General features: G+C 35.3%; 1 protein-coding gene across 2 annotated transcripts in view; it reads left to right on the plus strand.

Moving 5' to 3' along the window:
- Positions 1-14,419, plus strand: part of CDKN2AIPNL (CDKN2A interacting protein N-terminal like) — a 44,331-nt gene that overhangs the window by 20,399 nt on the left and 9,513 nt on the right. The window contains exon 3 of one of the 2 annotated variants that reach the window (XM_074290909.1): positions 7,259-10,385. The exons of the other annotated variant lie outside the window; for it this stretch is intronic. Within the exon in view, the coding sequence (XP_074147010.1) occupies positions 7,259-7,396 (138 nt within the window). The 3' untranslated portion in view covers positions 7,397-10,385. Of the gene's footprint in view, positions 1-7,258; positions 10,386-14,419 lie in introns of those variants that run through there. 2 annotated transcript variants of the gene reach the window in all.

A 14,419-nucleotide genomic window follows, 5' to 3' on the forward strand; every position in this document is an offset into this window, starting at 1 on the left:
AATCCATTATTTCCAACTACTCTGACTTCAAGGCTGGTTCTGCAGGAATGCTTTTTTTTTTTTAATTTTATTTATAATTTTTTGACAGTATATATGCATGAGTAATTTTTTAAATAACATTATCCCTTGTATTCATTTTTCCAAATTATCCCCTCCTTCCCTCTCCCTCCCTCCCCTTGATGACAGGCAATCCCATACATTTTACATGTGTTACAATATAACCTAGATACAATATATGTGTGTAAATACCATTTTCTTATTGCACATTAAGTATTAGATTCTGAAAGTATAAGTAACCTGAGTAGATAGTAGTGCTAACAATTTACATTCACTTCCCAGTGTTCCTTCCCTGGGTGTAGTTGTCTCTGTCCATCATTGATCAACTGGAAGTGAGTTGGATCTTCTTTATGTTGAAGATTTCCACTTCCATCAGAATACATCTTCATACAGCATTGAAGTGTACAGCGATCTTCTGGTTCTATTCATTTCACTCAGCATCAGTTGATGTAAGTCTCTCCAAGCCTCTCTGTATTCCTCCTGCTGGCCATTTCTTACAGAGCAATAATATTCCATAACCTTCATATACCATAATTTACCCAACCATTCTTCAATTGATGGACATTCATTCATCTTCCAGTTTCTAGTGTGCTCCCAATTTTCAATCTTATTCATCTTTTTCATTAGGCTTTCCCAATATGCCTTCTCCAGTTTTTTAACCCAGCAGCCTAAACATACAAATTAAACACTCCTCTAGTTAGTTATAAAATGAATCCATTAGTTTCATTGTGGTTACTGGAAATCCCTGTTTCTGGCTATTTGGAGAACATGGATCACAGTGCGATGGTCTTTGAATTTGGCTGTGGTGTGCAAACTTAGTCACCTGCCTGACAAGATTTCTGTTTAATAAATCAACAAGTACTTATGAAGCAGTTGCTATGTGCCAAGGATCTGGAGATCCAAAGACAAAAGTGAAACAAAGACAAAAGTCCCCTTAATGAGCTTACATTCTACTGGGCTAGAAAACATATATAGATTTATAAACAAAACATTCACAGGCTTATATATAAAATCAATTTAAGGTAATTTAGAGGAAAGAGTACTAATAGTACAGGCATCAGAAAAGGCCTCATGCAGAAAGTAGCATATTAGTTGGTTCTTACTGCATTTTAAAGGATTGAGAGGAAAGAATGCATTCCAGAAATAGACAGGACCTAAGGCACAAAAATGGGAAATGGAGTGCAATTTATGGATATAACTCTTGAATTAAAGTGCATTTGTAAGGGACTCTCCTCATTGAGAGAGATTATCAGAAGCTCTTGGCTTGTGTAGGAAGTGGAGATGGTAAAACCTGGAGAGAAGAGCCAAGAATCTTTGTGCATCCAACATCCAATCAAGAAAGAAAATATATCCTTTCAAATTCTCTTTGGGTCACCAAAGGGAGAGAAACATTAGGAAGAAGCCTATACATAGAGAGGTAGACTCTGTCATGTCTTTATACCCAGCTTACTACACCACAGATTTGGAGAATTTCTCTTGGTCGAGCTTACCTTTGGTGTTGTCTGATATGTATCTGCCTATATAGGCTTTCTTCTTAAAAAGTTATTTTTTTTAATCAGCCAAGATTCACTTTCTCAATCTCCTATCCCACAACACCTCCAATTGACAACATAAAACAAAACCCCTTACAAACATATATAATCAAATCAGATTTCCATATTGAATATTTTCAAAATACATGACTCATTATGTAGCCTAAGTTCTTAACCTATCAAGAGCTAGGTTTCTTCATGTTTCCTTTTTAGCATGTTTCTGTTACTCTTCTGGAATTTTGGTTGGTCCTTATGTTGAGTTCAGCCCAATAATATTCCATCACAAGTTATTTACCATAACTTGTTTAGCCATTCCCCAAATATGAACACTCCCTCAGATTCCTATACCTTGTCATCTCAAAAAGAGGCTTATTTTGTACATCCTTAGTTTTTATATTTAGGACTAATCCCTCAATCTTTTTTCTCTCTAGAAATTTATTTTCATACACAATAGTGTGTGTGTATTCTTCTTTGAATTCAGGTGAGAATGAGGTTCAAATGTCAGCTAATCTCCACCTCCTATGACATAGTGTTCTATTTGTGCATCCTTATTAATAATTTCCCCTGAACAATAACAATTTTCCCTTTTCTCTTCCCTCAGTGTATTCCTTTCCCCCTCTCAAGGTAATCAAGACACAACTGAATCATTCTCATCTAATAAGACTCTCATGATGGGAAGATTCACAGGTGACATATATATCATCTTCCCATATATGAATGAGAGCAGCTTATCCTGTTTGGTCCTTTATTATTCTTTCATGTTTACTTTTTTATGCTGCTTCACTCTTTGTTTTAAAATTTTATGCAGCTCTGATCTTTTTATTAGGAATGCTCAAAAGTTCATTACTTCACTAAGGTTCCATTATGTATCTATTTAAAGAATTTGTAGATAGTTCACCTCCTATTCTGCCATCATGGCTCCCTCCCTCCTATACATCCTTTCTTTGATCTCCATTTTGCCATCAATAGAATAAATGCATTTATTTGCTATTTGCTATGTATCTTCATTGTCCATACAATGCCGCATCATTATACTGTTTTGCTGGGTAAGTTTTTGTTTATAAAGACATATCCTTTACATTATTGAGTGAGTATATTTTAAGCCCTTCACTCTTTTATAGTGGTGGCTGCTAAATCATGTGTAATCCTGACTGTGGCTCCTTAATATATTCTTGGTTTTAATAGTATTTTATTTTTTCCTCCAGTTACATGTCAAGAAAAATTTTGGCATTCACTATAGACAGCTTGATATAGTTTATGCCTGTGCTACTATGTAAAACATATTTCCATATTAGTCACAGTTGTAAAAGAAAAAAAAATATCAAAAAACCAAAATAAAGTAAAAAAAAAATGCTTCAGTATGCATTCAAAGTCCTTCAGTTCTTTATTTGGATACTAATATAATTTCCCTTTGCATTTTGCTTGGAGCATTGTTTTTTTACATTCAGATGTGATTATCACACAATATTGCTTAATATTGGATACAGTGTTTCCTGATTCTGCTCATTTTACTTTGTATCAGTCTGTATAAGTCTTTCTAGGTTTTTCTGAAATCTGATTGCTCATCATTTATTGTATAATGGTTTTCCATTACTTTCATATACCACAGCTTGTTCAGCTCTTCCCTAACTGATGTGTTCCTTCAATTTCCAATATTTTACCACTATGAAAAGTGATGCTATATTTTTGTACATGTAGGTCTTTTTATGATCTCTTTGGGAGACATACCTAGTAGTAATATTGCTGCACAGTTTTACAATCTTATGGTCATAATTCCAATTTGTTCTTCAGAAAGAATGGATGTGTTCACAACCCTAAATTTTCCCATACCCTCTCCAACATTTATCATTTTCCTTTTATGTCATATTAGCCAATCTGTTTTAATTTGCTCTAATCAAGTGATTTAGGGCACTTCTTCATATGACTATATAGTACCTTGATTTCTTCAACTGAAAACTTCTTGTTCATCTTTTGATCATTTATCAATTGGAGAATGGTTTGTATTTTATAAATTTGACTCAGTTCACTATATATATGTGAGGCCTTTATCAGAGACTGCTGTAAAGACTGTTTCCCAGTTGTTTACTTCCATTCTAATCTTGGTTGCTTTGGTTTTTAAGGCTTTAAAAACAAAATTATTTTCCATTTTGCAATGATACTATTGTCTATGTCTTCCTGTAAGTTAACTTCAAGATTTTGGAGATATTGATATTGCTTCATTGTCTATAGAATCTTCTAGCAAGATGTAGTTTTCTTCCTTCTTTTAATTAGGTTTATATTTACTTTTATTTTGAAGGAGATCAAGATTGCTAGCACCCTTTTTTTTTTACCTTCAGCTGAAGCATAGTAGATTCTGCTCCAACCTCTTACCTTTATTCTGTGTGTGTCTCTATTACAAGTGTATATCTTACAACATTGGTTTTTGATCCTTTCTGCTATCTACTTCTATTTTATGGGAAAGTTCATCCCACTTACATTCAGTTATGATTAATTCCTGTGTAATCTTCCTCTTATTTGTCCTCTTGCTTTTTCCCTTTCCCTCCTTACCAGTGGCTTGCTTCTACTACCTCCCCTTATATGGTTTCCCTTCCCGTTTACTAAATCTCTCCTTCTACTTTCTTGTCAAATTAGATTTCTATGTTTAACTGATTGTATATATTATTCCCTCTTTGAGCCAATATTGATGAATAAGGTTTGAGCAATGCTCATTGCCTACACTCCCATCTTTTCCTCTACTGTAATAGGTCTTTCACATTTCATGTGAAGTAATTTATATCATTTTCTCTTCCTTCTGCACTCAATGTACTTCTTTTTCTCATCTCTTAATTTTTTTCATGTCATTCCTTCAAATTCACCTTATATTTGTACTATGTATATTCCACAATAGTGCTATTGTACTATTAGTGATCCAATTTTTAAGAATTAAGTATCATCTTCCCATGGACAGTTGTAAATATTTTAGCCCTATTAAATACCCTTTCCTCCTTTTTGGAAATCAATTTTTTTAGTTCTGATTTCTTTATGAAAGCTTGAAATCCTATTTCATTGAATTTCCCCTTGACATATTAAGCTTAATTTTGCTAAGTAATTTTTAGTTGTAGTCCTAGCTCTTTTGCCTTTTGGAATATCATGTTCCATCATCTGATTCTTTAATGTAATATTGAAGCTTCCGAGTGTAATCATTCTGTTATTGTGTCTCCTGGATCTATTTTCCAGGTCAGTTGTTTTTCTTGTATTTTGCATTTTCTTCAATTTTTTTCATTCTTTTTTGATTCTTTGTATCTTATAGAGTCATTAGCTTCCACTTGCCCTATTCTAACTTTTAAGATAGTTTTCCATTTGGTCAATTGTATTCTTTAAGGAATTTTCCAAGCTATTGACTTATTTTCATAATTCTCTTGCATCACCCTCATTTCTTTCCTCACTTTTTCTTCTACTTCTTGTGTGACTTTTAAACTCCTTTTTGAGCTCTTCCAAGAGTTTTTTCCTAGGCTTGAGACTACTTCCTGTTTTTCTTTAGGGTTTTGCTTATAGGTTTTTTGGCATTGCTGCCCTCCACTGAGTTTGTGTCTCAGTTTTCCCTTTCACTATATTAACTTTCTAAGAGTTATATGGATATATATATATATTTTTGGGGGGGGGCAGGGGGGAGATGTGAGCTTTTTTCTTTTAAATTGTTCTGCTTCCAAGGTAGAAATACTGTCTCAGTTTTCTTGTGCCAGTGGCTGCCACTTTGTTTACTTGGTAAACTGAAGTTTCACTGAAATTGTCCTAAGGGCCATAGGTTAAGACCCTGGTATCTAGTGTAATACTGAAAGTATGGAGTTGGGGTGGCTAGTCCTTATGGAGAATTCTGGTAACCTGCTTGGTGCTGAGTTGGGGTCCCAGTGATGGTAACTACTGAGATCCATTTGGGTGTTTCTGCTTTTCCCAAGGGCTATGCTGAAGCACATGGAAATCTGGCCTCTGGAAGCTGTCTGTTTGCTTGGGGCTATAAACTCATGGAGATTCCCAGATCACCCATCTCCCCTGGCTATGCTAAGACATATGGGAGATCCTGGTGTCAGCATATGCCAACTCTACCACACTGGGGCTCAGGATCTGTCCCACATATTCTTTCTTTAATAGCTACTTAAGGTACTTTTTTTTTTTTTTTTTTTTTAACGGAATGTCCAGATTTTTGGCTTTTCATTTTGAGGTTTCTTTCTGGAAATGACTGGTAGATTATATTTCCACTGTCTTCCTTATACATTCTATTTTTTCAGTTATTAGCTTCTATAGGATTCATTTCAGTTTTCAGTGAGTTTGTTGCTTGGCCAAATTTGTCTTGTACTTCTTATGCCAAGGTGTTAATTCCCTTTCAGCCTTTCATTGCTCTTTTCCTTTTTTTTTCTCTTAAGCTCTTTCATTCCATTTAACATTTTCATCTCTTTTAGGAATGCTAGTTGAGTTTGTACCAAAACTGTGTTTTTCTTAAGAGGATTTGCCTGTAATTGTTTTGTAGTCATTATCTTCTGGTTTTTGTATCCCTGACACCTTAATAGCTCATTATGGTGGTATCCTCTTTTGGTTTTCATATTTTTTTCAGCTACTTTCTATTTTTGCACTTCATATTAGGTTTGGACTTTGCAGGACTTCTGGAGAGACTATTGTGCTATTCCAGGATCCCAGGGATAGTCTGGTGAACTGCAAGCTTTCAATGCTCCCAAAGTGTTCTAATCCAGGAAAAAAATCTGTTGTCTCCCTCATCTGAATTCTGTAAGTTTAAGACCTCAGTTGGGGTGTGTGAAAGAATAGACTGGACTCCACCCCCAGTTCAAGTGGCAAAATTGTAGGCTCTTCTTTGGTCTGAGATTCCTGCCTTGATTATACCTCTCTACAAGCTGAACTAGATGTTGGAAGACAGACCCTGCTCTGAATCTAAGGGGTGAGCCAAATCATTGCTGTTGTTTCCTACAGTCCATTTTCAAACCCCTTTATCCACAGATTCCTCCACCCGCCCCGGATCTGTGATCTGATACAGAAGTTATAACTGCCCCCATTTAATAGCAAGAAATGGTTCTGAGGGTGGCTTAGTCCTTTTGCCTTGATGCACCATGTCTTTCTGGGTACTAAAGTATGCAGTGTAAGGGGTAAAAAGTGCTCCTGTTCTAACCCCATTCCTAGTATTCACGGAGCTCCCTGTCTCCCTATGCCAAAATGGACTAGACAGAGGTCTCAATGGATTTTTTTTAGATTTCCTCATTTGGTTTGGTACATGTGCTAGATCTGTTTAGAGGAATATGTAGATAGTTCACCACCTATTCTGTCATCTTGACTCCCTCCCTCCTATACATCCTTTTTTTGATCTCTATTTTGCAATCAACTTGAATAAATGGACTTATTTGCTAAGCATTTTCATTGTGGAACAGGTTATTAAGTAAGAAGGAAGTTTATCTTTGGATATGTAACTTGGAACCTTCATTTCCTATTAAGGAATAGAAACCAGGAGTGTAGCATTAACTTAAAAATCACTTCTCCTGGATTAGTAATATTTAAAGAGAGCAGAGAGAGATAATTTTAGCCCAGCACCCTCTGTCTCTGAGAACAGAGTCACCAACCTCTGGCCCCAAACTCCTACTTTCCCTCCTGGCAGGAGTCCATCTTTTTTTCTTTCTTTCTTTTTTTAGGAATCCATCTTCCTTGGAGAAGGGTGGGAAGAGAAGATGCTAGAAATATCTGTTTTTGTCTCCCTGCGAGCCACATCTAGACAGAACTATGTGGGCACACATAGCCTACATGGGCAAAAACAAAACAACAGGCATTGAATAATCCATGCAATTGGCTCTGTAAGCCAAAGGTTACATGAGAAACAATAAAGCAAATTTGATAAGACCATAGCATGTGTGAAGAACTTTTAAGTTCCCAAGTTAATATTTGATCTAACGTATAAAGGGAATCCACTGGAGTTTATTAAGAAGAGTGCTTTAGAAAAATCATTTTGGTAGTTGTGTGAAGGGTTAGCCTAAAAGGTCTCAGGAATAATTTCAGCCAAGATTATATCTGTCAAAAACTTGTCAAAACACACTGCCCTCAGTCCCTTATATTATTTGTTTTAAAAACTGGGAACCTCAAGGTTACAATCCTCTCATTCCTCTCTGCCATGGAGTATTCTTGGCTATTTTTCTCACTATAGATTTAAATGACTTCTGCTCTACACAATAGATTTAAATGACCTCTGTTCTACCAACAGATGTCATTGACAACTTGATCTATATAAGGCTAGGAGGGAGCTCATCTGGAAAACAAGCAATTCTCTAGAACAGAGCAGTTTAGGTTTTCCCATCATATTCAAAGTCAATAGGCCTAACCTAAACAGAATCAGAGCAAAGAGCCTATTTTACCTAATGGCTTGAAAGCAATAGCCTTTATTACGACATGACACCTTTTGTGCTAAAAATGCTTTTGATAAAAAAATATAGATGGATAAAACACTACTTAAGTGCTTAGTATGAACCTGGAACTTTGCTAAGTTCTGGAGATAATAAAGGAAACAGAACAAGATGGTCCCTTCCATCAAAGATCTTACATCACAATAAGAGAAAGCTAGAAAGAGGGGGTAGGAGAGAGTACCAGTACAAGGGACAAGGCTCGTTAGGAAGTGGAACAGTGTACAGTTAAGCTGAGACTTCTCACATATGGTTTGCCAAGTCAAAAGACTCTCCAAAGAATGAGAATAAATAAAGAGTATTTGAAAACAGCTAGGAAATATAATGGATAGAGAATTGGGCTTGGAGTGTGTAAAATTAGGGCCCAAACACTGCTCACTTAGTAGTTGTGATCCTAGGCAAGTTACAAAAGGTTTCATAAGCCTATATATAAAGGATTTTGCAAACCTTAAAGTGTTATTTAAATGCTGCATTTATTTTTGAATTTTTGTGCAGGGATCTCAATAGTCATCCTACAGAAAGCAAACTAATATGAACTGAAAATCTCCATTTGCTATTCAGATCAATACCAGAGAAGAACTCTACTTGGATTTGGTTATCTTGTTTCAAACAGCAGTAAAGTACTTGGTCTGTACATCTTGTATGTGATGTAAGGGATATATAACTGATTACTTATGTTCCCAAATAGATGAATTAAGCATCAGAAAATGACCCAAAATTCTCTTCTATCAATTTCCTGACAGACCTGTAATGAAGTATTTTGTTTCCTACTTGAAAGATTTTACTGTCTTCAATTGAAATATATAGCTCTTTTTTTTTCTTAGGCTGGGGTTAAGTGACTTGCCCACGGTCACACAGCTAGGAAGTGTGAAGTGTCTGAGACCAGATTTAAACTCAGGTCCTCCTGAATTCAAGGCTGGTGCTCTATCCACTGTGCCACCTAGCTGCCCCCGAAATATATAAGCTCTTCTAATGATGAAATACAAAGCATATAAACTGAGGAAATTGTTATGTAGAATATATTTTAGTTTCTAGACATATAGTTGATTATTATATATCTAGCTTCCTAAAGGGTTTCCAGAAGGTAATGGTAGTTATTGTTGTTCAGTTATGTCTTTTCCAATTTTGATTTGCCAATTCCTTCACCATTGTGTCCCCATTTTACAGATGATGATCTGAAGCAAATAAAAGGTTAAGTGACTTGCCCTTGATCACAATGCTAGTTTAAGTGTCTCAGGCAGGATTTGAACTCAGATGTTCCTTACTCCAGGGCCTGGTGCTCTATCTACTGTAACATCTATCTGTTGCCCCAAGAGGCAACAATCTGGCATAATGTGGAATTCAGTCTCATTAGCTAATCAGTGTTCTGCTAATTAATTATTCTTAACCATCTTAGTTTAAAATTTTCATGCAGAAAATTTCATCAGAAAACCATTTTTCAGCTCAAGTTTATACAATAACTTGACACCAGGCCTGATGCAGTATTTGCAACTCTCCTCATCTGAGGAGATCTAAAGGAACCAACTCGCTTCTATACTTTTCTTGGCAAAAACTCTTGTTTGTAGATTGGAAAGGGGAAGGCAGAAAGGTATTGCTTTTTTGCCTTTAGACAGGAAATAGTAGAAAAAGGATATTAGAAAATGAAAATGTTTATGAGTGCAGAGGGAGGACAGAAGATAAGGAAGTCTAATCTGATCCTTGACCAGAGAATAAAACCTTTAAAACATTGGTTAGCCATTACCTTCTCTTGAGTGACTTAGGCTTTAGATGACCACCTTATACCATCTTCAACAAAACATTCTAATTCTAATCCATATAAGATTTTAATATTAAAGAGCATAGTTTAAAAGAAATTTAGAAGAAAAACAGGTAGCACAATTCTCACAGCAATAAGTAGATTTGGATAAGAAGGGGAATGATTGAATGGAAAAAATATTTGTATAAAATTTCTCTGACAATTTCACATATCAACAATTTATATACATATATACATTTAACACATGGTTATATATGTATGTGTATATAAAATAAGCTATTCAGTTCTTAAATTAATTTTCACAATCACATGGAAAATGCTCTAAATCCCTAATAAGAGAAATTGCAATTCAAAACAACTTGAGTTTTTATCTTATTCATTATAAATTCATAAAAATGACCAAACTGGCAATAGTCAATAGTGGAGAAGTTGTAGAATGAGAGGTACAATAACAATATGGAAATATGTTTAAAAGTATTCTATTATATAATCTTTATCAGATTGCTTGCTGTCTTGGGGAGGGGGGAAAGAAAGGAGGAAGTGGAGAAAAAATTTAATTATCTCTACATTTGGAAAAATAAAATACCATTGATTAAAAAAAAAAAAAAAAAAGTGTAGAGAGATGGAAAAATCCATATAAACTGACCCAGAATGAAGCAAGCAAAGCCAAGAAAACAACATACACAGCAACTATAAAAATGTGGGAAAAAAACAAGTATACATCAAAAAATCCAAAGCAAATATAGTTAAGATTATAAAAATCAACAGGCCTCAAATGAAGAAACATGATTAGACACCTCTAACGCACTCTTTCATAGAGGTGGAAGGTCCACAGGTGTTACACACTGCACGTTTTTGGATTTTTTGTCTTGATCAGTTGTGCCAATTTTTTTTTCCTCTCTTAAAAAAAAAACACTTTGTTATGTGGGATGGGCTCTCTGGGAGCCAGAATGAGAATTGGAATAACTATGATGACATCAATAAAAACTATTTTTTAAAAGGGGAACTTGAGGTATTTTAAAAAGTGACATAGGTGATTAGCTACTTCACATTTATATAGCATTTGACATGCCCTTTCTGGTATTATCTTCACAACCACCTTACAAAGTGGCTAAGGATCTTCTTGTTACAAGTGGAAAAACTGAGATACAGAAAATCTACCTAGGTAATGAGTCAGAGCCAGGACTGGCACTCATTTCTTTATAGTCCAAATGTAGTGGACTACCTCTCTCATATTACTCTTAAGGCTTGAAGTTGGCTCCCCCCAGAGTTTTTAAACGCTCTTAAAAAAGCGTAGCAAGACAACTTTGTATCAGGCTTCCTCTCAAGTAGGTTTTTGAAGATCATTCAATGATATAGTAAATTATTATTAAATATTAAGCACTTACTATGTGCAAAAACTAAACTAGGCTAAGAGAATTAAAGGCAAAAATGTAAGTCTGTCCTCCAGGTTATGTTCTACTAGGAAAAAACCACATAAACACAAACTCAAGAAAATTTGAGGAACGAAAGTTAAAAATTAGGGGGGAGGTGACATGAGCTGAGCCTTCAAGAAACTAAAGATTCTAAGATGCAGAAGTGAGGAAGGAGTAAATTCCAGGCACAGAAGGCAGTCTGTAATAAAACCACGGAGGCAGGAGATGGAATTACAAGATCAATTCATATTGGCTGGAATGCAAGTGTGAAATGGAGTGTGTAAGGCAAGGGGCATGGAAAAAATCTGAAAAGATAGTCTGGAGACACAAATGAAAAATTTTTAGATGCCAATCTGAAGAAATTGCATCTTACAGAAGGAAAAGGAAGTCATTGAAATCTTGAGTATGGGAGAGTGACAAGGTCAAATATTTCTGGCAGCTTTATGGAACATGGGCTGAAAGCCAGGTATTGCAGCAGCCCTGGAAAGAGATGACTTGTTCAAGTGAGGTAAGGTCCTGTGTATGGAGAAAAGGGGACAGATGAAAGAGCTAGAGGTAGAATCTGTAAGACAAAATAACTACATATGGGAGGATTAGGGAGAGGGATCAAGAGTTAAGCATGTTATTGCCATTTGTGACTGACCAGAAAGATGGTGGTGCCCTAATAGAAATAGTTAAGTTTGAGGGAGAGTTAATGTTAGGAAAGGGAAAGTAGTTCTATCTTGGTCACATTGAGCTTGAGATGTCTATGAGATATTGAGATGAAGATATCCAGAAAGCAACTGATGATGTAGGAGGAAATTTGTGATGTATTTTAGAAGTCATATGCACAAGATAATTGAACTCAGGGCAATTAATGAGATCACCAGAAGAGCTATCAGGAGAAAAGAGGGCTCAAAGCCAGTCTTGGGTCATCTATAGTTAGGTGCTAAGAGATGGTTTATGATGAAACTTAGGTGTGATGGGCAGAAGAAAACCAGATGAGTACTGTTTGGACTCCAAAGAAAATATCCAGGAAGAGGCAGTCTAGAGTCAAGTACCAAAAATTGGAGAACTCAAAAAAATCATTTTTGATTCATTTTCATACTTGACAGGTACATTCCCTCTTCCTCTCATACTATATAGCCACAGAAAGTTATAACTGGAAGGAACTAAAGCCATTATTTAGCTTCTTAGTTTCTCCATCTTCTCTTCAGGCTTCAGGCCATTTCACCATTCACAATTAAATTATATTTCTGTGGGGGCCTTTTCTTTCTTTTTATTTTGTTTTCCAATTAAGAAATTTTCTCTCTCCCTTCTACCAGAACTCTTTTAATATGCAAACAATAATCGTAGCATTGAGCAAATTTAAAAAACAAAACAAAACACCACAAAACTCTCAAACTGTACCCTATGCTCATCACACTTGTCAGGGAGCGGGTTTCAGTATGGATCCTCAGTTATTGTGGTTGGTCATTGTGATGATCAGAGTTCTTAAATTTTTCTAAGTTGCTTGTTTTTACAATGTTTCTATATAAATTGTTCTGATTTTGCTTACTTAAATTGCATGTCCTCCCAGGTTTCTAGAATAGCATTCCATTACATACTATGATTTATTCAAACACTCCCCAAAATATGGGCACTCTTCCCCCACCTTGTTTCCACCCACAAAAAAAGCTGCTTTTATATAGTCTTTTCAATCTACATTTTGAACAAATACAATTTTATGAAATAACTGATAAGACTCTGCTAAAAGGCTTGTCCAAAAGGAAAACTGCTTAATAATTCCCATACCTACCTTTAAAAAAGGACTTGTAAAAGAATTTCACAAACTTGTAGAATATACCTGAAAAGAAAATTTTTTCAGTTACCAACTAAAAATGTTTTTGAGTAACGAGTTTACCTAATAATTCCTTTCCTTGAAAGGGAGGGATAAAAAGAGAGAAAACTTTTTGATTTTTCAACCAAATAAATCTGCTTTTTGATATCCCTGTCTACCACATGACTTTATAACAAGTGGGGAGAAAATGATTTAAGCTCTTTCTCCCAAAATTACAATAAGTTGATTCTTTCCACGGGAGACACACATGTGGTTTCTTTTGTCTGTTTTCCATTTGATAAAAAAGATGCCAGCTTAAGACAATGTCATTTGCCTTTAATTGCTTTCCAAGTTACTGACTTTACTCCTCTATTATTTACATAAATATTGCCCCACATAAGCAAGGCTCCATTGATATTGCTGACTGGAAGCTAGTGGGGTCATAATAGTCATTATTAGTATACTGCAATCCATGTATCACAACCATGAGCTATTAGTTATGAATTTATCAGCTATTATTTATCTTTATAGTGCTAGGAAGTTCAGAATCATTTCTGAGAAAAGACTATTTATTCCGAAGATCAACAAATATAACTCAACATTGCAACATCTAAAATCTGCTGGAGTCAACAAACTTGAGTTTTCAGACCTGCCTCCAAAATCACTGAATCCAGAATCCATTTCCTCAATTGTAAAGAAGGGAATACTTACACTAGCACTATCTTAGTTTTAAGTACTTGTCAAAACATTAAACTGCTACAGAAATGGGATTTAACTTGCTACTGATTTCACCTCTATTAAAAAATTTTCACTATTATCCCAGTGAAATTATTCATATGTCTTATAATCTTTACTATTCTATTTTTGGTTCCTTTCCCCCAATCATTGAAAGCTATTTTTCAAAATTTGTTTGGCTCTATGATAATGCTGATATAAAACTATTTATAAAAATAGGATAGTATGGTTAATTGGAAAGAGCCCTTACTTGGGGCATCTGGAAGCCTGGGTACAAGTTGTGTGGCTTTACTGTAACTAGTCATTAACTTCTTTGTATACCAGTATTCTCATCACAGAGACATCTTGAGGAAACTTGTGTAAAGTACCACAGAAGTGTGGTATCAAATGATTTAGTTATCAAAATTAGAGCTGGAAGAGTCCTTAAGATCATCTGGGTCAATCTCATTTTTCGGATGGGTAGTCAGCTAAAAATTTCCATCTCCCATCTCATTCCAGGGTGCTTTCCACCACATATATATCCTTCAAGATTTCTGCTTCTTGCTAAATTATTATCCAGGAAGAAGTTTGTCTATTATTAGAAAATGGGATTTTTTTTTTTTTTTTAATGCCTACCTACATGGGAATATAGCATAATGGATCAAGAGCTGGCCTTGAAGAGAGATTCCAGTCCCACCTGACACATACTGTTGTAACCC

This window comes from Sminthopsis crassicaudata, chromosome 2, assembly GCF_048593235.1.
Source record: "Sminthopsis crassicaudata isolate SCR6 chromosome 2, ASM4859323v1, whole genome shotgun sequence".
In the NCBI taxonomy this organism is placed as follows: Eukaryota; Metazoa; Chordata; class Mammalia; order Dasyuromorphia; family Dasyuridae; genus Sminthopsis; species Sminthopsis crassicaudata.